This window comes from Canis lupus, chromosome 8, assembly GCF_048164855.1.
Source record: "Canis lupus baileyi chromosome 8, mCanLup2.hap1, whole genome shotgun sequence".
NCBI classification, from domain to species: Eukaryota; Metazoa; Chordata; class Mammalia; order Carnivora; family Canidae; genus Canis; species Canis lupus.
In genome coordinates, this window is record NC_132845.1 from 38,605,383 (window position 1) to 38,626,265 (window position 20,883).

General features: G+C 59.3%; 4 protein-coding genes and 2 non-coding genes across 8 annotated transcripts; 1 reads left to right on the forward strand and 5 right to left on the reverse strand.

Annotated features, from left to right (window-relative positions):
• Positions 1 to 1,389: 1,389 nt before the first annotated feature.
• MSRB1 (methionine sulfoxide reductase B1) lies at positions 1,390 to 5,967 on the reverse strand. The gene is made up of 4 exons (XM_072835282.1): positions 5,810 to 5,967; positions 3,949 to 4,097; positions 3,526 to 3,640; positions 1,390 to 2,228 (listed from the first exon to the last, which is right to left on the reverse strand). The coding sequence occupies exons 1-4, from the start codon at positions 5,862 to 5,864 to the stop codon at positions 2,197 to 2,199; spliced, it is 351 nt and encodes a 116-aa protein (XP_072691383.1). The 5' UTR covers positions 5,865 to 5,967; the 3' UTR covers positions 1,390 to 2,196.
• A 187-nt stretch (positions 5,968 to 6,154) lies between these two features.
• RPL3L (ribosomal protein L3 like) lies at positions 6,155 to 14,057 on the reverse strand. 2 transcript variants are annotated; one of them, XM_072835297.1, is made up of 10 exons: positions 13,845 to 14,030; positions 13,196 to 13,388; positions 11,283 to 11,451; positions 9,459 to 9,594; positions 8,011 to 8,197; positions 7,751 to 7,911; positions 7,444 to 7,545; positions 6,951 to 7,046; positions 6,663 to 6,782; positions 6,155 to 6,465 (listed from the first exon to the last, which is right to left on the reverse strand). In XM_072835297.1, the coding sequence occupies exons 1-10, from the start codon at positions 13,845 to 13,847 to the stop codon at positions 6,409 to 6,411; spliced, it is 1,224 nt and encodes a 407-aa protein (XP_072691398.1). In that variant the 5' UTR covers positions 13,848 to 14,030; the 3' UTR covers positions 6,155 to 6,408. The 2 variants fall into 2 exon arrangements, with proteins under 2 accessions (XP_072691398.1, XP_072691400.1); XM_072835299.1 differs by lacking the exon at positions 7,751 to 7,911 and having other exon boundaries at positions 13,845 to 14,057.
• A 2,085-nt stretch (positions 14,058 to 16,142) lies between these two features.
• NDUFB10 (NADH:ubiquinone oxidoreductase subunit B10) lies at positions 16,143 to 18,671 on the forward strand. Its single transcript, XM_072835296.1, has 4 exons — positions 16,143 to 16,449; positions 17,479 to 17,617; positions 17,871 to 18,010; positions 18,398 to 18,671. The coding sequence occupies exons 1-4, from the start codon at positions 16,302 to 16,304 to the stop codon at positions 18,499 to 18,501; spliced, it is 531 nt and encodes a 176-aa protein (XP_072691397.1). The 5' UTR covers positions 16,143 to 16,301; the 3' UTR covers positions 18,502 to 18,671.
• RPS2 (ribosomal protein S2) lies at positions 18,663 to 20,574 on the reverse strand. Of its 2 annotated transcripts, XM_072835292.1 has the most exons (7): positions 20,371 to 20,574; positions 20,211 to 20,300; positions 19,843 to 19,950; positions 19,415 to 19,588; positions 19,172 to 19,331; positions 18,866 to 18,957; positions 18,663 to 18,778 (listed from the first exon to the last, which is right to left on the reverse strand). In XM_072835292.1, exons 1-7 carry the CDS (start codon positions 20,545 to 20,547, stop codon positions 18,698 to 18,700), a joined length of 882 nt encoding a protein of 293 aa, XP_072691393.1. In that variant the 5' UTR covers positions 20,548 to 20,574; the 3' UTR covers positions 18,663 to 18,697. The 2 variants fall into 2 exon arrangements, with proteins under 2 accessions (XP_072691393.1, XP_072691394.1); XM_072835293.1 differs by lacking the exon at positions 20,211 to 20,300.
• LOC140639234 (small nucleolar RNA SNORA64/SNORA10 family) lies at positions 19,017 to 19,145 on the reverse strand. Its single transcript, XR_012036025.1, has one exon. It is a non-coding gene; the product is annotated as a small nucleolar RNA SNORA64/SNORA10 family (small nucleolar RNA).
• LOC140639233 (small nucleolar RNA SNORA64/SNORA10 family) lies at positions 19,654 to 19,787 on the reverse strand. Its single transcript, XR_012036024.1, has one exon. It is a non-coding gene; the product is annotated as a small nucleolar RNA SNORA64/SNORA10 family (small nucleolar RNA).
• Positions 20,575 to 20,883: the final 309 nt, after the last annotated feature.

The window sequence follows — 20,883 nt, forward strand, 5'->3', positions numbered from 1 at the left end:
CCAGACACGTCGGCAGCCCCAACTTGGGACACGGGGGGTTCCTGCAGGAGGAAGTCAGGCAGGGGTAGGAGCTGGAATCACAGGGTGGAGGGCACATCCTCTGCAGGCCCCGGCAGGGGGTGTTTCCAGCAGTTGCAGCCAGTACTGGCCACCAGCCGGGCAGAAATGGAGATGTTTTCTAGTGAGCGAGGCTGCCCAGGTGGCGGGTGGGGGCAAACGGCAAAAAGCCCCTCCTGAATGGGGTTCTGCAAGGTCGGCCTCGGTGCCTTCTGTCAGCGCTGACCCCTGCCGGCTGCTGCACAACTCCCTCGGCACAGGTGACCACTGACCAACTTGGTGTCTGGAATCTACCCCACACAGTGGCATAAGCTGAGTCCGCACATCTGTCATCACCCCCTGCCCCGCCCCACCCCCAGGAGACGGGCTGGGTTCCGCAGAGGAAGGCTGAACTCTCCACCCAAGGTCACACAGTGAGCTAGCAGCCCCTGCACAGGCCGGGGACCCCAGGCCAGTGGGGACCCCTGGCCTGTGGCTGGGGGTCGGGGAAAGGGCAGTCCCACCCACATCCCCTCTGGACCGCCAAGGTGGGCAAGGGGTTCTTAAAGGATGAATCCACGCTGACACTCCCATCTCCCTAAGCCTTTGGACCCTCCCTCTACCAAACCCTCCCTCTACCAAGGCAGTGCATGGCAGGGCATGTCACCTCCACCGCCGGCCACCTTTCGGTCCATATCTCAGCCAACTGAACAACAAAGAGAGCCGCCCCTAGACCCCTGAGCTGTATCATTAAACCTGGAATCTCTGATTAGTGAGCCCTTATCTATAAATTCAGCCTGACCTAACTTTATATTCCTTTCACCATTATCCCACCCCTTAATATCCATTCTTACACACGATCCTGGATTTGTCGACATACATTGGAAAAATCGTGTGGTTCTTCTGCAGTACAACCTACCTCCTCTGGGGCGGCATTTTGCACCACCTCCTCCAGGACTGGAGCATGCCTGGGTGGTGCCCTCAGGGCCTTTGTACATGCTGTGCTGCCACCTGGGAAGCTCTTCCAGCTTCTCTCAGCTGTCACTGCTGAGCTGAGCTGATCCTCCTCAACTGGCATCCTCCTCCCTGACCAGTGGGGCCAAAGCACTAGCTTCCTAATTGCCCCCCCACAATCCAGCATCACTGCCCTGCTGTAGATATTCACAGCCTTTACCATCATCTGACATGAACTTTCCATCCTCTCAAACACACCAGAAGACCCTGAGGGGCAGGGGGGCCCATCTGTCCTATGGCTGCATCTCCAAGAACCGGGCTGGACCCACTCAGTAAATATCTGTGGAACAATGAAACAATGTGTCCCGGCCTCCCCGACATGCATGAAGACAGCATGCCCGCGGTCCATTTGTTTATTATCTCCTGATGATGCCAGAGAGGAGTGAAGATGGGAGGGGCTTTGGTGTCACCCACCCTCCCAGGCAGCAGGAGCTTCCAAGTGTGTGCAAGAAGGCACAGCCACACTCCTGGGAAGGTGTGAGCTCCCCAGCCCTGGCCTTGCACAATCAAGGTAATGGAGCAACACCCACTTTCCTAAGCCTGAGTGAGGCAAGGTGTACCAATCCAGATTGTGAAACAGGGTTGAGGATTTCTCTTCCCGTAACTGACACATCACAGGTCTGTCCCCTTGGCCTGTTCCTCTAGCAGGTCACAGATCATCACCACTCTGGCTGCCTGGAAGGGTTTAACCAGAGTGAATCATGTAGTGACTGCAGCTGCAGCAGCCAGCAACGGCTGCCCCCTTGGCATTCTGGCTCCCAGGATAGCCTGGGGCGGTGGGGGTGGGGAGCACAAGCTTGGGTGAGGGCCAGAGCCCATCTCAGAATCGGGTCCCACAGGGTGAGTCCAGACAGGGCAGTGGGCTGTGGAGAAGAAAAGGTGGGGTGTGCCATCATTCAAAGGCGAGCTAGGCTGAGAGCCTACCTCCTTGAGCCTCCCATGGGAGCAGGAGGCCAAGGTAAGCCCACAGCTGGGCCCAGCAGGCCCATCCTGGGCTAGCAGTGCTTTCCCCCAAGAGAACCTGCACAGAGCCAAGATTTCCCAATGCTTCAGGAGCCCCCTCCCCTGTCTCAATGTCTGGGGTTCCAGTTCCAAGGTGGGATGGCCGGAGGGCAGTGCCAGCTGGAATGGGTATGTGCTGTCCACCTACGCCTCCTGAGAGCCAGAAGTTCCTTTGCCTAAAAAAAAGGAGGGAGGAGAGAGAAAAACAAGTCACTGCTACATTACAATTCAGCCGCCATTCCCTGAGCAGGCCAGCCCGCTCCAGCCTGAGGAACAGGGCAGTCAGGAGGACCCAGGCACTGGGCTTGGGGGAGTCTGTGTGCCCCATATGGCTCCCCAAGATCTCCAGGAGAGCCCAGTCTCTCCTTCCTCCACAGGACAAAGAACAGTAACTACAAAAGGACAAAATCACGTCACACCCTATCATTGCCGGCCCCTTAGACACCCTCACTTAGCCCCTAGTCCTCACGGATGGCAGCCGGCATGTGCGGTCAGCAACCCCATTTCACAAAGGACCAAGCTGAGGTCAGCCACTGGTCACGGTCCTGCCGGGGGCAAGTGGGGATCTGGGCTTTGAGCTACAAAGTGTGGGGAGGAGCCCAGAGGGGCCGGGTGGGCCGAGAGACGTGCTGACTCGTGAGCACCTGGGTGAGCGGAGGGCTAAGGACCATAGGGGATGCCGCGCGCAGATAAAACTCACATGAGCAACGGCTGCCCAAACAACCTGGCAGCACTCGGAGCCCTGCTTTCCCAAAGATTGACTTAGGCCACCTTGCCTTTACATTTCATTTATGCTACATGCGCGTTACCTACGTTAGTCAGGTAATGGTTTTTATCGCAAGTGAAAATCCTCTTTGGATTTACTTCACTTAGTGAAAGCAGGAACTGACGTACACGGTCTTTAGTAAAAGAGAAGTGGCACCACGAAAGCTTTCAGAAAGTGGGAGATGCTCTTCGCTTTACACCATTTCTGGCTTACGAAAAGTTTCGTAGGAGCGCTCCGTGCTTGCAGAGAGTGGGAGAAGCCTGTAACTGCCCCCGGGAGCACCCATCTGAGCACTTGCTGCCTGCCAGGCCCCACGTGTGCCACATCAGACAGGCCAGTGAAGGAGGCTCTGCGAGCACGCCCACTCTGCAGAGGAGCCCTGCTCAGAGAAGCTCCGGCCCCAGCCTCGGTCCTCAGCCTCTGAGGGCCCTGCCTGCCCCTCTAGTCTCCAGCAAGGGCCAGGCCCCCATGGATAACCCTTTGCCACATCCACCCTCAGATGCCCCTCTGTGGAGGCACACATGGTCAGTCAGGACCCCTGCCCCCTTGTCCTTTTGGGGTTGCCCTGGGCAGCTCCTAGGCTGTATGCTTTGGGGCCTCTATGTTTCATGTGTGCAACTGTGAATGGATGGAACAGTGTGTCTCCCACCCCTGGGCCTCAAAAATGTACAGCAGGCCTGTGTCCAGCTGCCAGAAGGAGAGCTCACCTTTCGGGATGAACTTCAGTGAGCTGCTGAATATTCAGAAGCGGGACTTCCCCGGCTTGGGGCCGTCATTCAGGAACTCGTGGCCCAGCCCATTCCCACACTTGCCGCAGGACACCTGGCAAGACCACAAAACAAGCGCACAGTGGCTCCCCCTGTCCCCAGCAGATGGTGTCCTCCCACACCCATTTCCCGAAGTCACGGCTGGCAGGAGAGGCCGACCCCCTTCCCGGAGTCACACAGGAAAGCGGTCCTATTTCCCTGCTTCCGTCAGGACCCCAGGCTCTCCCAGGAGTTTGGGCTAGCAGTTCACCTGGCTGAGGCCAGAGGCCTGGGATAGACAGGCTCTAAGCCCCTAGAGCTGTGGGGAGCCCTCAGGCCCCCCCTGGCCAGCACCCCTCACCACCCTCTGCTACTGCCACCCACCTTTAAGGCTTCAGGCGAATTGCGCTCTGGACGCTTGGCCACACTATCTGCATGAATGGTCTCCGTGAAGGCGGGCCACGGGGATGAGTGTGCGTACTTTGAGCGGCTGGAGAAGAGCTCGTGGCCACACTTGGCGCACACATAGACACCTGGGGGCAGAAGGAAAGGGAAAGGGTTACAGTGGCTCCAGCCTCTCTGGGGTGAGCTCCCAAATACTCAGGCCTAGGAAGGTCCTCCCCATGCCGCCCCCTCAGGCCTGGGTACTGGCTCTGTGGGGAACACACCACAGAGCTCACGTCCAGTGGTCCTAGCACCCGCCAGCGCCCAGGGAGCCACTTTTCACTTATCTCATTGACTCGTGTCTTTAGTCCTGTGATGCACACCTTTCCATCTAGCTTCATCGTTTTGTTTAAGTAGAGTCCCACGCCCAACACGGGCCTTGCACTCATGACCCAGAGACCAAGAGTCACGGGCACTACCAGCTGAGCCAGCCAGGCACTCCTTTTTCATTTTTTTTTTTAAGACGACTTCTCCATTTTAGAGATAAGGAAGTGAGTGATGCAGAACACTTCACTGCAGAGTGTGCAGTCAGGAAGGAGCCCAACAGCCCGATGAGGGCCCAGCCCCTCTCCCCTCCCAAGTGGCCATTCCTGATGCCCAGTGAAGCCTTGAGCTGGACTCCCAGCCACTGGCCTGCTCTCCACATGGGAAGAGAATGGTCCCCAAAAAATGGTCTGCACGCCAGACAGGAGGCCCAGGAAGAGAGAGAGCTAGGGAAGAGGTTTTAACCTATCCCCAAAAGATCACTTTGAGGAAGGATTTAAAAGGTTGTAAAACTGACTTGCAGCACAGGTAATCCCTTGGGGCCCCCTAGAGTACCCAACACCCACAGTCCAGCCTGAGGACAGCCTTCCCCGGGGTCTGCCAACTACTCAGCCTTTGCCAGCAACTGGAGAAGGAAGCAAAGAGGAATGAGGAGCCACTGTGTTAGTGGACCTTCCAGCTTGGCAGAGCAGCCCGATGACAACTGGGGTCCCACAGCCAGAAGGCCTCAGGGGAGGTCTTTGGCCAGGGAGTCCTATGTCACAGCTAACATCCAACAGATGCCCAGTGTCACAGCGCAGCCCCCTAGAGGGCTGACACCCAACAGATCTCCCCCTCCCCCAAGAAAGAGCACTGCCCTAGTCTTGCCTGTGGGCATGTTTTTACCAAATTAGTCCACGACCAAGCAGCACAGCCCAGAAGGGTACATGCCAGGGCCTCAAAGCCTGGGACCAGGGCGGTTGTGCATGCCGCACCACTCCCACTCCCCCCACCTGCACTCAGGCCGTCTGGTCAAACTTCACAGGCACTTAGTGGCTTGGCAGCTGCCCTGGTTATCCAACCCCAGGGCTCTGGGCCGACTGCGGAAGCCCCCGGCAGGCCTGCTGGGTCCGCAGGGGAAGCTCTGTGCTGGGACGAGGGACGGGAAAGGGCAGGGCTATCATCAGGGAACCCCTGGACAAGATCCTCCATCGCGGCCCTCCGAAGTCCAGATCCCAATCCAGAAGCCCCCCCGACCGGCGGCACCCCTGCCGTGTGCCCTGACTCCCCAGAGTCCTCCCGGAGACCGCCCCGCTCACGCGTTCCTTGAGGTCAGCGACCCCGCTCTCCAGCGTCCACTCTCCCGTCACGTCCCCGGGCCCCTCCGTCCTCCGGGGCGCCCTTTACCCACGTGCACTCCTGCCCGCGCGGCCACACTCGCCCCCCGCCCCAGGGGTCTGCCCCTCCGGGGCTCCGAGAGCACCGACCGGAGGGCAGCGACCCTACCTCTCATGCGCGCTCCCGCCCCGCCGCCCTCCCAGGAGGTCACAGAGCATACCCGGCTCAAAGTGGTTCTGGAAAACCTCGCCCCCGAAGAAGCTGCAGAAGGACATGGCGCCAGCAGGACAGCACGGGAACCGCCGCCTCGGACAGCTCCGCGGCCACTAAGCCCCGCGGGCTTGGCCCGCGCCCGGGGCTCCGCCCTTCCTCCCGCGGACCAATCACCGCCCGGAGCCTGCCCGGCACCGCCGAGGCCCCGCCCCTCCCGCGGACCAATCACGTCCCGGACGCCGATACGCCGCCCCCGCCGCCCCCGCCGCCCCCGCCGCCCCCGCCGCCCCCGCCGCCCCCGCCGCCCCGCGCTCCCAGCTCCCGGACCCGGCGAGTAGAGTCGCCTCTGCACTTTTTTTTTTTTTAAGATTTTATTTATTTATTCATGAGAGACACACACACACAGAGAGGCAGAGACACTGGCAAAGGGAGAAGCAGGCTCCAGGCAGGGAGCCCGACGTGGGCCTAGATACCGGGTCTCCAGGATCACGCCCGGGCTGCAGGCGGCGCTAAACCGCTGGGCCCCCTGGGCTGCCGGCCTCTGCACTTTATTAGACAGACGCGACAGGCGCCGCGCTGCTTCCGGCTCCCTCCATCGCAGGCCGCCTACAGGTCTCTCGAGGTCTCCGGCTTTTCCTTCTCCAGATGCTTCTTCTGCGGACCCTGGATGGGGGGTTGGGGGCACAGACGAGCGCTAGCCGGGGATACGGCCCTGGCCGGCTGCAGCTCCTCTGCCGTCCCCTGCCCCAGTCAGCACCGGGGGGCTGGACTCCTGCGCGCCCGGTCCTGGGGCGCCCCCGCCCCTGCTGCAGCCTCCCGGCTGGGAGAACGCCTCCCAGGGAACCCGGGGCGGGGCTCACCATGAAGGCCCTCTTCTCTTGGGCTGTCTGGAAGCGGCCGTGGCCAAACTTGGAGGTGGTGTCGATGAACTTGAGCTCGATATTCTCCAGGGCCCGGCGGCTGTGGTGCACCAGGAGGGACTGGGGGGTCCGTGGGAGGGGGGAACAAGATGCAGGTCCTCAACCGCCGCCTCCCGCCACCCCAGCCCCTCCCGCAGCTCCTGCCGGGACCCCTCCCACCCCCACCGTCCTCGGAGCAAGGCACAGGACAGGGCAGGCTGCCCCCGAGCCCCCCACAGAGGCGCTGACCTTCCTCAGGGTGATGACCCGCTTTTTGGTGCCCGCGATGCAACCCTTCAGCATAACGAAGTCGTTGTTGACTTCGCCGTAGTGGGGGAAGCCGCCCTGCGGGAAGGTGGGTCAGGATCCAGGCCCTGGTGATTGGTGCCAGCCCCTGGCCCAGGGCCACACCCAGGATCACTAACCAGGGCGGCATCTGAGCCACATTTAACAATCTACGCTTCAGTGAGGGAGAAACCGAGGCTCCGGGAAGTCAGGTCCCTTGTTCCGGGCCCTGTGGCTGCTGCAGACCAGCTGGGGTTGGAACCCGGTGGCCTGAGTCCAAGGTACTCCACACCCCATGACAGCACCCGGAGTGTAAGTGGTGTGCACACAGGAGGCTCGGAGGATGCAGGGACAGCACGCAGTGTTCACCCAAGTGGCCGCTCCCTGGTGCCTGAGCTCCTGGGGTGGGGCAGCACCCCACACGCCTGCCGCACACGTGCACGCCACCCCCACTTACCAGAGGTGTAATGGACTTGTCGGTCACGTCGTAGCTGGTGGCCGCGTTGTTCTTGACCACCTTCCCCTCTTCCATGTGCAGCCCCCGGCCAATGCGGTAGATCTGCCAGGAGGAAGGGGCCATTGCAGGCAGCCGTGGCCTCTGCAGCAGGTGCTCTGTCTACACCCGCCAGCATGTGTGCTCAGACCCAGGCCTGGGCAGGGGCATGTCAGAGCCTCTAGGGGGGCCTGGCAGCGTCCGGGTCATGCACCCCACCCCCTGACATCAGGCCATGAGTGTCCCTGTGCCAGCAGGACCGTGGACGTACCTTCTTATTGAGCTCAGTGCGGTGGTGGTAGCCCTTCTGCCCAGCCCGAGCAATGGAGCAGCCCACACGGGCAGGGTGCCAGGCGCCAATGCAGGCCACCTTGCGCAGCCCCTTGTGGGTCTTCCGGGGCAGTTTCTTGGTATGCCAGCGGCTCGTGACCCCTGCAGGGGGCCGGGGGGAGGGCTAGTGGCTAGAGGCCAGTGTGGCCTCCACCCCGTCCAGGCAGCCTTCCTGAAGCCCCCATCCCCACCCAGCCCTACCTTTGACACCCCGGCCCTTGGTGACGGCAATGACATCGATGACCTCGTTCTGGCTGAACACACTGTGCACCGGCACCTGCTTCTCTAGCCGAGCCTGGGCCCAGGCCACCTTCTCAGCCACTGTGCCTCCATTCAGCTGGATCTCCATGATGTGGGCCTTCTTCTGCCGGAAGGGCAGCAGCTTCATCTGCAGGATGTGGCACAGCCAGTCGGTTCCCAGAGGGCCACAGCCCCTACTTGCAGACATGGCATGACTGGCTGGTGACCCCCAGCAGGCTTTCCTGCACGCATTCATTCAACGGGTGACCAGGGCTCCGGCCTGTACGGTATATTCTGTGCTAGGCTCTGAGGGCACAGCATACGAGGCAGACAGGAACCACTACCTAGCCCTCATGGAACCACTGCCTAGTTGGGGGACAGAAATCAAGGAAATTCTTAGACAGGACTGAGTATTCTAATGGAATATTGTGGGTAGAGAGGACAGTTATTGCCTATAGGGCAGTCGAGGAGGACCCTTAGAGGTGACCCCAATAATAAGGAGTCACGGAGTGAAGATCTAAAATTTTTAAGACCAAAGGGAACCGCATGTGCAAAGGCCCTGTGGCAGGGAGTTGATGGGATGGAAAGGATACTGTGTGAGGAGGAACACGGGTCAGGATGAAGTCAGAAGTGAGCAGGGGCCTGCCTGAGCAGGTCTTTTGGGGAGAAGCTTGGGCTTTATTCTAAGTACCGAGTGTGACCCAGCATGGTTCATGTTTCTGGAGATCTCTGGCTGCTGCTGTGTGAGGTCACAGCACAGTGCTCAAGAAGTACTTATGGAGCACCTACTGCATACAAGGCTCCGGGTGGGTGCTGGAGGCACAGCACTGAGCAGGCAGCCGGGGCCCCTGCCCCATGGAGCTCCAGGCCATCAAGGGAAATGGACGAAACCCATGACACAGGTAACCAGGAACGGCGAGTGTGAGAGTGACAGGCAGGGGAGGAGTGGGGTGCTGCTCCAGACCTAGGCAGGCTGTCCCTGAGGCACCAAGGAGGGTTCCAGAATAAGCCAGAAGCCATGAGTCACCCTGACAGCCCGCATCAAGCCAGATCCTGTGTATGAATGTTGCCTCACATACACACTAGTGCCAGGACCCGAAGGGAGGTGGCTGGCCCTCTCTGCTGGACATTTGGCAGGAGGTCTAGGCCTTTCAGGGCACGCGAGGGCCTTGTGTGAGCACCAGGCGTGGTGAGGGCCCCACAGCCCTCAGGGCACGGACACCTAGCATCCCATCCCGGGCACTGTGCCGGCGCGGCCAGCCACCCCACCCTTTGGGCCCGTGCCCCATGCTCGTGATATTTTTAGGCTGACATTTGCTGGGGCTCCTGGAAGCTGGGGTGGAGGAGAGAGAGGGTGGGCCCAGGGACCAGCCCGACCGACCGAGTGTGGACAAGGTGGTAGGGCTGACCTGAGTGTGGACAATGACACGAATGACCTTGCAGTACTTCTTCATGGCGGCAAAGTCTTTCTGCAGCTGCTTCTTGCCATCGGCGTCGCGCCACTTCTTGCAGGCCTTGGTGAAGGCTTTCTTCTTGCTCTTATGCCTGAGTCACACAGGAGACACTCAGAGGGGCCGGCCAGGGCAGCGCCCCAGGCCCGTCCGGGACGCACACGCCCACGGCTCACCAAGCAGGGCTCCTAGGACAGTGTTTGACCCCTCCTCCCTCCTCCCCTTCCTGGGGAGGCCACGGCTGAGCCCTCCCTGGGGGTCCCTCTTCCAGCCGCCCCCAGTAAGCACAGACGGTCCCTTCCTCTCCGGGTCTCAGGCTCCTCCTCCGTAGAGTGGACGCCCTCGTGCCTCTGAGGCCTGCAAGTGACTGTCAGATGTGCCACAGCTTGAGGAAGGGGTGTGCTGGCCAGCCCCACAGCCACCTGCCTATGTTGCTAGAGCTCCAGACCCCACCTGTAAGGCCAACAGCCCATAGCGACCAGGCGCCACGCCACACTGTTGGTCACCCTCACCCAAAGTCTGGAAGGTAGATGTATGGTCCCCATTCTACAGACAAAGAAACCAAAGTTCACAAAAGTCAAAGCCCCTGGATGACGGGCAAATTGAAAGAGCAAAACCAGGATCCCTGGGTGGCTCATGGGATCCCTGGGTGGCTCTGAGGTTTAGTGCCTGACCCGCCCAGGTCGTGATCCCAGGTCCCGGGATCAAGTCCCACACCAAGCTCCTCTTGGGGAGCCTGCTTCTCCCTCTGCCTGTGTCTCTGCCTCTGTCTGTGTGCCTCTCGTTAATAAGTAAATAAAATCTATTTTTTAAAGATTTTATTTATTTATTAGTGACACAGAGAGAGAGAAAGAGAGAGAGAGAGGCAGAGACACAGGCAAAGGGAGAAGCAGGCTCCGTGGGGGAGCCTGACATGGGACTCAATCCCGGGTCTCCAGGATCATGCCCTGGGCTGAAGGCGGCGCTAAACCTTAGCAGTTTAGCTAAGCCACCAGGGTTGCCCAGTAAATAAAATCTTAAAAAAAAAAAAAAGAAAAGAAAAGAAAAGAAAAAGAAAAAGAAAAAGAAAACAAAAGAAAGAAAGAAAGAGCAAATCCAAGGCCAGCTGTCATTCGGTGAGCTCTTTCCGTGCGCGGAGCACTGGACTCACGGCTCTTGTGAGCCTCCCAGTGGCCGCGTGACACAGAGATCTCTCCATCCTGCGGTGTCTCCGTCTGACGGTGTCTGTGACGGTGTCTGTGACGGCGGGGCACAATCCTGGAGGCTCTATGAGGCCAGCCAGCTTGCCTGTGGTCATACAGCCTGCTCTGGCTCATGGGCTGGTGCTCGTTAGCTCCCACAGAGGGCCAGGGTGGGGTGTGCCTCCGACTCAGTGAGGATGGGAGTGTCTGTGAGGTTCCTTGGGCAGGTGGGCCTTCCCTTTCAGGACTTAGTGCCAGGGAAGATCTAAGGCCCAATTATGCCTTTCTTTCTGAGGAGAAGAGCTTGCTGCTGGCTCTTTCCCTTTTCACCCTGGCTGCTAGGAAGCTCTGAGCCGACACTGACATTCCATCACATTAGTGCTTTAACATAACCCTGAGGGTTAGAATACTTGCTCCCTCTCTTCCACTACCCCAGTTCCTACTCCAGTCTCCTAGCACTCGCCTTTTATTGAAGCAAAGGCAACCCCCCATAGCCACGCTTCCATCCGGCTGACCGTTCTCCTGCCTGCCCACCCCCACCGCTCCAGGACAGGGCTGAGGATGGAGGGACAGGCCAGCTCCACGCAACGGCAGCCCTCACCAGTCCTTGTAGAAGCGGCGACGGCACTCGTCACTCAGGTGTTCTGCGAAGATGGTCTTGAAGCTCCTCAGGCCTCGAGGGGTGGCCACGTAGCCCACAACGCCGATCACCACTAGAGGCGGCGTCTCCACGATTGTCACTGCCTCCACTTCCTCCCGCTTGGAAATTTCTAGATGAGACCCAGAGACAGGAGCATGGAGGAGGGCCTGCGGGGCCCACGGGGGCAGGTGGTAGGTGGAAGAGTCAGCTACAGCCCCTCCTGCCCAGGGGCCCCACTGAACTCCAGCCCCCGGCCCTTCTCCCTCTGTTCTGCCCTGGGCGTGGAGCAGGTGCTGGTCAAGGCACGCTCTGGCTCTGAGATTTCAGGCAGGGCCTGCCTGCTCCCTGCCTCAGTTTCCCTGCCAGGTCATCTGGAAATGAGCTACAACAGCCAACAGCCAGGGCAGCATTCCCGAAGGGCAGGGTCGGGACTCCTTAAGGGGAGCACACAGGATCATCTTTAATTTTAATGGTTATGAATGTATGTGGTCAAGTTCTAGAAAAATACCTATAATTTGTCCAAAACCAATGATTTTATAAAAGTTATTACTGAGACTGATACAAAGTAAAAGTTTATGTTTAAATCATATATTAGGAGAAGGGCACCTGGGTGGTGCACTCAGTTAAGAGTTCAACTCTTTATTATTATTGTTATTATTATTATTATTATTATTATTATTAACGAGAGACACAGAGAGGCAGAGACACAGGCAGAGGGAGAAGCAGGCTCCACGCAGGGAGCCCGATGTTGGACTGGATCTCAGGATCTCGGGGTCACGCCCTGAGCCGAAGACAAACGTTCAACCACTGAGCCACCAGGTGCCCCAAAGTGTCCGACTCTTGATTTCAGCTCAGGTCATGATCTCAGGGTGGTGAGATGGAGCCCCCTGACATCGGGCTCCATGCTCAGCGGGGAGCCTGCTTTACATTCTCTCCACCTCCCCCCGCCCCCGCCCCCTCCCCCTCCCTGCATTCTCTCTCTCTCTCTCAAATAAATTTTAAAATCTTGGGCAGTCCTGGTGGCACAGCGGTTTAACGCCGCCTGCAGCCCAGGGCGTGATCCTGGGGACCCTGGATCGAGTCCCACGTCGGGCTGCCTGCATGGAGCCTGCTTCCCCCTCTGCCTATGTCTCTGCTTCTCTCTCTCTCTGAATAAATAAATAAATCTTTAAAAAATAAAAAATAAATTTTAAAATCTTTAAAAAATAAATCAATAAAAATATTGGAGGAGAGATGAAGGAGGAGAGATTAAGAACAGATGAGCAGGTGCCAAACAGTTGGAGGGTCGTGGCTGAAGCTATGAAAGGGCAATAGGAAGGACCCCTGTGGGGATGGAATGTTCCAGGCACACACTTACACAGGACAGAACCTGGGAGAAGGACATGCGTGCGCGGGCGCACACACACACGCCCTGACCAGGGAAACCGGAACAGCATCCGTAGGTTGTATCCACATCGATACCCGGTTGTGACCTATTCCCACACTTTTATAAGGTATTTCCAGGGGGAAATGGGGTAAAGCGTGGGGATCTCTGGATTTTTCCTTATTACAGCCACATGCGACCCTGATCACAAAACAAACCGCATGTTCGGGGCACCCGTCTTTGAACGGCAGCTCCTCCCTCGCTAGCGGGGCGCCGGGCAAGTTTGGGGACCGGCTGATTTCCTCAGTGACAGCGCGGCCCCCACGGTGTGGTCGGTGCCCAGGGCTTGGGGACAGCGCTCTGAACGCGGCGCCCAGGGCGGGGCCTCGCCCTTCCCGGGGCTTCCCCTCCTGGCCCCCCGGTTCTGGCTCCCAGCACCCCGAAGTCCTTGGGGGCGGTGCCAGGCGGGCAGGCCGCGCCCCGTCCCCGTGGCCCCGCCGCAGCCACTCACTGAGCCCTGGCCTGTGCACCTCTCGCAGCGTGTGCGTCATGCCGGCCTTGTAGCCCAGGAAAGCCGTGAGGTGCACGGGCCGGCTGGGGTCGTCCCGAGGCCACGTCTTCACCTTGCCCCGGTGCCGGCGGCTCCTCTTGTGGGGCAGGAAGCCCAGGTGTCCGTGCCGAGGGGCAGAGAACTTCCGGTGGGACTGGGGGCAGGAGGGGGCGGTCAGGGCCGGGGCGTCCCTGGGGGTGTGCGCTGAATGGGCCCAGCCCCCAGACGGGAGTCAGAGACCCCAGACTGGGACCCGTGGCCTCGAGCACCTCCCTCTGTCCACAGGGAAAGAGGGACAGTGGGCTCAGGGGCTGTGTCTCAGGGACAGAGCCAGCACGAGCTGTCCTCCCCCCTCGGGGTCCCTGCTTCAGTGGGCTTGGCCCCAGGAGGACAGGCCCCCACTGCGGCTGAGGGCTAAAAGGACAGGGGGCCACGGCCATCTACCCGTCTCTTTGCCCACTCAAGGCCTGGCAAGCCGAGCTCTGGCCCCCCGCTGTCCCCTTCCGGGAGCGACTCCCCCGCAGGCCCAAGGCCCATGCCTGCCGGGAAGGACTCCAGAAGCCCACATGGCCCTCCCAGGAAGCCGGCTCCAGCCCCCCAGCCCACTGACCATGGTAGCTGGTCCCCGCAGGTCAGGGAGGGAAGGGGCCTCCCGACAGGCACCGGAGGTCGAGTGGCAGGGCCAGGACGCATAGCAGCCAGCTCCCAGATTTAGCCCCTGGCAGGGGAGCTTGGTTATGTCCCGTGGCAGGCACGGGCTCCGGTGCCAGGAGCGCGCCCGGCCTGGGGCGGGGCAAAGGGGGCATCCGATGGGCAGCCTGGGGTGGGGACACCTGGACCAGGCCTGTCACTCCCTTCCTTGAGGGCCCTGGAGCTGGGCCACACCCTCTTTGTGTTCAGCCTCGCGGCCTCACGTTACCCTCCCAGGACAGGAGCCCCTGGGCCGCAAAGGAGTCGGGGAGCCCCAGGTGCGGCGGGGCTTCCTTCAGGCCGCTGGTCCAGCGTGCTGGCCATGAGGCACAGGGAACTCTGGTCCTGGGGCTGAGAGTTGGGCTGGACAACTGCGGGGGGTGCGGTGGGGCAGGTGGTAAGAGCTATGATCAAACACTCTGTGGTTATAAAGTTCAGATCCTGAAGAATTAGTTTCACAGCCTGACACGTCCGAGCGCCTGTGGACCGTGCCTTGCTGGTGCTAAGACTCACTGCTAAAATGTCACAGTTCTCTTCGTTCGTCACAAAGCCGGGTCCCGCAGGAATAAAATCCTAGGAAGGGGCAAGCATGAGGCCCCAGAGAGGCTACCCGAGGCGAGGAAGCACAGAAGGGACGCCCACAGACTCAGGGCAAAGGGCCTGCCCCAGTGGAGGCCTGCGAGCGCTGTAGGACAGCCCGCCCTGGTGGGACTGACGCCAGGCCCACAGGCCAGAAAGCAGAGGGCCGGGCACAGAGCCACGAGCTGCATGGGTTCCTCGCCCCATTTGCCTCCTGCTGCTTCTGCTACATGACCTGCAAGTCCCGCTGCTGCCTGGTAGCAGCCGACAGCTGCCACCCCGGTGCCTTCCCCTGAGTTCTCTGCTCTCTCCTATTCTGCTGAGCCATGTGGTGGTGGCGGCAGCAGGAGCAGCTCCCACCTGGATCTATTGGGTCCCCCCTTGTCCAGTCAAGGACTGCCTGGGTGGCTCTGTCAGTGAAGGGTCTGTCTTGAGCTCAGGTCATGATCTCAGGGTCCTGGGATCCCAGTCCCATGTCAAGCCCCACATAGGGCGGAGGGGGGGTCCCTGCTCAGTGAGGAGCCTGCTCCTCCCTCTCCCTCTGCTCCTCCCCCTGCTACTGCACTCACTCTCCCTCTCTCTCAAATAAAGAAATAATCTTTTTTTTTAATTCTTTTTGTCGGGATCCCTGGGTGGTGCAGCGGTTTAGCGCCTGCCTTTGGCCCAGGGCGCGATCCTGGAGACCCGGGATTGAATCCCACGTCGGGCTCTCGGTGCATGGAGCCTGCTTCTCCCTCTGCCTATGTCTCTGCCTCTCTCTCTCTGTGACTATCATAAATAAATAAAAATTTTTAAAAATGTCTAAAAAAATTCTTTTTGTCAGCATGTATTTTACCATTTGCTATTTCTGTGATCACAGATTCTCTGTATCCACAGAGTTGATGGCTCCGCGCCCCTGGCCCCAGTCCCTAGGCATGAAGTGACCAGCGCCCTCCCTGGTACTGGCCAGGGGCCCTGGCGGTCATGGAGATCACCCAGGGTGGCCATCAGGGCCAGGGTCAGCACAATAGCCCTCAGGGGCAGGGCAGAACCATCAGAACTAGGCCGCAGCACTGGCCACCCCGGGTAGAAGCCACCTCCCCCTGTGGGTGGGAGAAGCCTCTGGTGGCAAGCCCGAGAGAGGACCCCCAAGCTCCCTGGCATTAGCCAGTCCAGGAGAGGCCCTAGAAGACAAAGTGGAACCCAGAGAGGGCTGAAGGGAAGAGGCAATTCAGGAAGGCTTCCTGAAAGAGCAGGGTGTTTGGTAGTTTGTTCTAGTGGCCAGAGTTCTCCAGAAGAGCCCAGCTGCGTTTATCTTGCTCCCTGCTGCATTTGCACGAGCCTGTACCCGTGCCTGTACACCCACGAACCTGTGAATAGTTCACTTATTCCTGTGTCTATCTGGTCTTAGAATGTAAGCAGGAAAAAAAATAATACTAATGCAAGCAGGGGTCTCTGCTGTCTCCACCAGAGTATCCCGAACGCCCAGCACACCGGACACGTGATGGAGACACAGCGGGCAGGCCACGCGCGCGGGGCTGACCGGGCCCACCATTGGGCTGGCCGAAGGAACTACAAGTCCCATGCTGCCCCGCGAGCGGCAGTCGCCCTTCTCAGCGCAGCCGCCCTAGCGCCTCCTCTGCGGCTGGCGAACCACAAGTTCCATGGTGCCTCGCGAGCACCGCCCCCGCCCCCTCCTGCGCAGGCGCAACCTCCCTAGGGCGTCCTCTGCGGCGGGCGAACTAGGCCGTGGGACCCAGGCGGAGGCCGGTGTCGCGCGCCCGAGAGTGGACTGTCTCCGCCACGCACCGCCGCCGCCATGCCGGACAGCTGGGACAAGGATGTGTACCCCGAGCCCCCGCGCCGCACGCCGGCGCCCTCGCCGCAGACCTCGGTGCCCAACCCCGTAACCTATTTGACGAAGGCCTTCGATGTCCTCGTGGACCGGCCGGTGACCCTAGTGAGAGGTACGGACCCCATCCGGGGCCCCCGCCGCTCCCCGGGCTCTGCAACTGCACCCCCCCCCGCTCCCCCTCCCGCCCCGAGACCCTCACTGTTTCCGGCCGGCACCGCCCAGGGAGCCCCCCCTGCACCCCTGGCCTGCAGCTTGCTAAACCTCATCCTCCCTGCACACCTGCACAGTGACCGCGGTGATCGGGTGATGGCCGAGGTTCCCTCAACCTAGATGTGCCCTGACTTGTATTCTCGCGTGTTCGCGTTTGACCTGTCCATATCCCCCATCTCCGGTCCAAACCAGGCAGGTGTTTAAAACAGCTCTTTGTTGCCCGATGTGTTGTGCAGCTAGCCCAGTGGAGGCAGCAGCAGGAGCGCACGGGCACTCAGTCACTAGTGCCAGGCAGTGCATCATGCATTTCATTAACCAATTCATTCAGCAACAACATCTGGAGTGTATAGCATGCCCTGGTGGCTCTTTCTTTAGATAGTCCGCAGATCAGACCCCCGCGGCTGGGAAAGGCACAGCAGGGGACCCACTCTGTTTCTTACAAAGTGTTTTATGTGTCTGGAGGGATGATTTCACTGGTTCCTACCAGTCAACTTTATGGGCAGGGATGTTGAGGCCAGAAGGTCACTGGTGGCAAAACTGGCACGGGGCCTCTGCCTACACAGGGAAGCCTGTGTGGTGGCGGAGGTTGGCCAGGAGGTAGGACTTGTAGAAGGGTGTGGGCTCGCCGAGCATGGGTTAAGACTCCTGAGTTCTCTGGGCCTCAGTACTCTGTACTGGGATCTACCCAGAGAATACCCAGGGTGCCTGGCTCCCGGGAGGCCCTCCGTCAACAGTAGACCTCACCATCTGTAAACCCAGGACCACCAGCCACACCCATCCAGAGTCTAATTGGCAGTCTTTGTGAAAGCTAGGAACGTTTGGGAAATCTGCCCCGTCCGTGGCTTGTGAGAAAGAACAAAGCTAAGAACAGTTCTGACTGTGGCCTGTGTAAACCAACGGGGCCATTGAGTCTGGGGTTTTTTCTTTACAGAGTTTATAGATCGGCAGCATGCAAAGAACAGGTATTACTACTACCACCGGGAGTTCCGCCGTGTGCCAGACATCACAGAGTGCCAGGAAAAGGATGTCTTGTGCATGTTTGAAGCAGAAATGCAATGGAGAAGAGACTAGTAGGTCCTGCCTGTGGGTGTTCCTCCTTAATAGGGGAATGGTGAGCCTGGCACGGTCAGCATCTCCTGTTGGGCTCTCATTCCCTGGGGTACCGTGGGATGGTGGTCAGCTGGCAAGAATGCCTCCTGGGGTTGGCCCAGGTCTTGAGGGTGCAGCGGCCAGACAACAGAGCTGTAAGGTCTCATTTTCATTCTACCATCTCTGGGTACAGGGAAAGGATTCCTCAAAGACCACTTTTCTGGTTCTTTTCAGTAAAGTGGATCAAGAAATCGTCAACATTATCCAGGAGAGGCTGAAGGCCTGTCAGCAGCGGGAAGGTGAGAGCTACAGGCAGAACTGTGCCAAGGAGCTGGAGCAGTTCACCCAGGTGGCCAAGGCCTACCAGGACCGCTGTAAGCACCCCCCACCCTGGCCTCTTCCTTGAACCTTCCACATTCTCTCCAGTTTTTGGTTTTTTTTAAAGATTTTATTCAGGAGAGACACGGGCAGAGGGAGAAGCAGGCTCCATGCAGGAAGCCTGACGTGGGACTGGATCCCAGGTCTCCAGGATCATGCCCTGGGCTGACAGCTGCACCACCCGGGCTGCCCTCCAGTTTTTAGAAACATCACTGCCCATAGAGTGCCAGTTGGTTGGGGGAGAGGTATTAAGAGAATCACTACATCCCAGGTCCCTTTTCTGCTCAGCACTTAGCTAGCTGCGTTTCCTCCCCACTTAGAGAAGACCCTGGTCTGCATCCTGGAAAACTGGCCTGACTTCCTTACTCTGGTCTCTTTCCTAGATCACGACCTGGGAGCCCATTATTCTGCTAGGAAGTGCCTGGCTAAACAGAAGCAGCGGATGCTGGCAGAGAGAAAAGCTGCTAAAGAGGCTGCTGCTGCCTAAGGCAGCTCCTTGAGCCTCTTTACAAGATTATCCTCAAAATAAAAAAATAAGAAATCAGTTTCTGGTAACACCTTTGATCTCCAACCTTGACCTACTAATGACTTGGTTTATCTCCCTTTAAATTCAACTACTGAAGAGAAATAAAGAAAGGCACTATTAACAAGCTTTAATTCACTTTTATTTTTCTTGTATAAAACTATGTGGTGGCCACAGCTGGAGCCTGGGTCCTCTGCACGGAGACTCTGGTGTGGGTCTTTACAAGATGGTCAGTGAATTCCTAAAAAAAGACAAGGTGTGAGTTGTAGCCACACCCCAGCACCCTGTGCCCTTGTCTAGGTTAATGAGGTGTCTTGGCAGGCGGTACCTGATAGGGAGACTTGGTGAACACAGTCTCTTTCCAGAGATCAGGGGTGAGATAGCTGTAGGTCTTAGAGATCGCATCAAAAGTAGCCTTGGCTGGAAGAGAAAACAGAAGAGGGTTGGCGGATTGGTGGAACACCCCAGATGCAGACAAAAGCTGTTGCGCTCCTAGGAACAGAGAGGCCAGTTGGGGCCAGTCTGCCGTGCATTAGGAGGGCCTTCCTCTATCTCTCTGAAAATACGCCAAGCACACAATAAGTGTGATTAAGCGGAGCTGAGAGAGGCCACAGTGTCCACGAGGACCACCTACCAAAGTTCCCCAGGGTGGCAGTGCAGCCCCTGGCCGAAGTATAGCAGTCGTCAATACCAGCCATCATCAGTAGCTTCTTGGGCACAGGGGCCGAGACAATGCCAGTGCCTCTGGGGGCAGGGATGAGACGCACCAGCACAGAACCACAGCGACCAGTCACCTACAAAGTGTGGAGATGTCAGGAAATGAGCTATGGGGAGCCTGTGCCATTGCAGAGCCCATCACTCACTACCCCAAGCCTACCTTGCATGGGACAGTGTGGGGCTTGCCGATCTTGTTCCCCCAGTAGCCTCGTCGCACGGGGACAATGGAAAGCTTGGCCAGGATGATGGCCCCACGGATGGCAGTGGCTACCTCCTTGGAGCACTTGACGCCCAGACCCACGTGTCCGTTGTAATCTCCGATGGCAACGAATGCCTGTGAAGAGCCTGAGATGGCTGGTGGTCCACTGGCTGGCACGGCCTCAGCAGCCACCAACCAGGACCTGTGGCACCCCTCCAGGAAAGAGTGGCCACAGTAAGGCCACTCTGAGGTCCGGAGGAGATCCTTTCTCTCTCTCCCCTTTACGAAAGCCACGCGTGTGACAGCAAGCATGACCATGCAGAGCTGAGAGAGTTCTCCCAAACCTCTTGGCAGAAATAGGCTGGGAAACCAGAAGGGGACTAGGATACCTTGAACCTGGTCCGTTGGCCAGCACGGGTCTGCTTTTGCACGGGCATGATTTTCAAGACCTCATCCTTGAGGGACGCCCCCAAGAAAAAGTCAATGATCTCAGATTCCTATGGAGTAAGAAACAATGTCAAAACCACTTAACAAAAAGCTCAAAACCCCTGTAAACGGGGTTAAGAACCTCCACCTGGACCCGTAGAACTGGTTTTCCAGTTGCCCAGGCTCTCCTCTCTAAGCCGGACACTCACAGTCAGAGGTAGGGCACCTGGACACTCCCTCTCCCCCGACCCGTGGAGCCTTGGCCCCCGTGGACACATCCCGCCCCAGGCCGAAGGAGCCTCGCGGAGACCGCAGCTGCCCACGCCGCTACCTTGATGGGCAGAGAAAACAGATAGATCTCCTCCAGGGACTTGATCTTCATGTCCTTGACCAGGCGGCCCAGCTTGGTGACGGGGATCCACTGGAGGAGAGGCGCGGGTGAGTAGGGCCCCTGACCGGCGCCGCCCAGCCCCCACCAAGCCTGAACCTACCTCCTTGTCCTCCGCCTTGCCTCCGCGAGCTCCGCGGCCCCGGCCCCGGCCCCGACCACGGCCACGCCCGCGGCCCCGGATGCCGCTGCCGAAGCCTCCGCGGAAGCCGCCGCGGCCTCCCATTCCGGGGCCCCCGGGGCCTCCGGGCCCTCCCGCAGCACCGGCGTCATCCGCCATTTGCTGAAAGGGACGCGAGAACCCACCAGTCAGCGAGGCCCTCCCACCCGCGGGCGCCGGGAACCACGACCCCCGCCCGATGGCGCCGCGGCGCGGGTGCGAGCCCCCCTACCCGACCGCCGCGAGTTCCCGCCGCCCCGGCCCGCGCGCCGCCGCCGGCGACACGGAGACTCACGTGTTCTCTCGGAGAAGAAGAACGAGTCCGCGCGGAGGGAGTATTTATCCTACGCCAAGTACCGCGAGATCTCGGGTGCCCCGCCCCGAGCGCGAGCCTATAAGAGCGGTGGAGGCGCGCTCCCAGGCGCCCCGGCCGGCTCCCCGTGCGCTTGCGCACAT

Bases quoted from the DNA above. Each gene is read 5' to 3' on its own strand.
- RPL3L (XM_072835299.1), bottom strand. The intron at 11,452-13,195 runs GTGAGTGGCTGC...GGTCTCATCTAG, and splicing joins GGTGCACAGGCCAGGGCTCA to AAATTTCCAAGCGGGAGGAA. The intron at 6,466-6,662 runs GTGAGCCCCGCC...CCCCCCATCCAG, and splicing joins AAGAGAAGAGGGCCTTCATG to GGTCCGCAGAAGAAGCATCT.
- RPS2 (XM_072835292.1), bottom strand. From the start codon at position 20,547: ATGGCGGATGACGCCGGTGCTGCGGGAGGGCCCGGAGGCCCCGGGGGC. The intron at 20,301-20,370 runs GTAGGTTCAGGC...CCTCTCCTCCAG, and splicing joins GCAAGGCGGAGGACAAGGAG to TGGATCCCCGTCACCAAGCT. The intron at 18,958-19,171 runs GTAGGTGGTCCT...TTTCTCTTCCAG, and splicing joins TGCCACCCTGGGGAACTTTG to CCAAGGCTACTTTTGATGCG.
- NDUFB10 (XM_072835296.1), top strand. From the start codon at position 16,302: ATGCCGGACAGCTGGGACAAGGATGTGTACCCCGAGCCCCCGCGCCGC. The intron at 16,450-17,478 runs GTACGGACCCCA...TTTTCTTTACAG, and splicing joins GCCGGTGACCCTAGTGAGAG to AGTTTATAGATCGGCAGCAT. The intron at 17,618-17,870 runs GTAGGTCCTGCC...GGTTCTTTTCAG, and splicing joins ATGCAATGGAGAAGAGACTA to TAAAGTGGATCAAGAAATCG.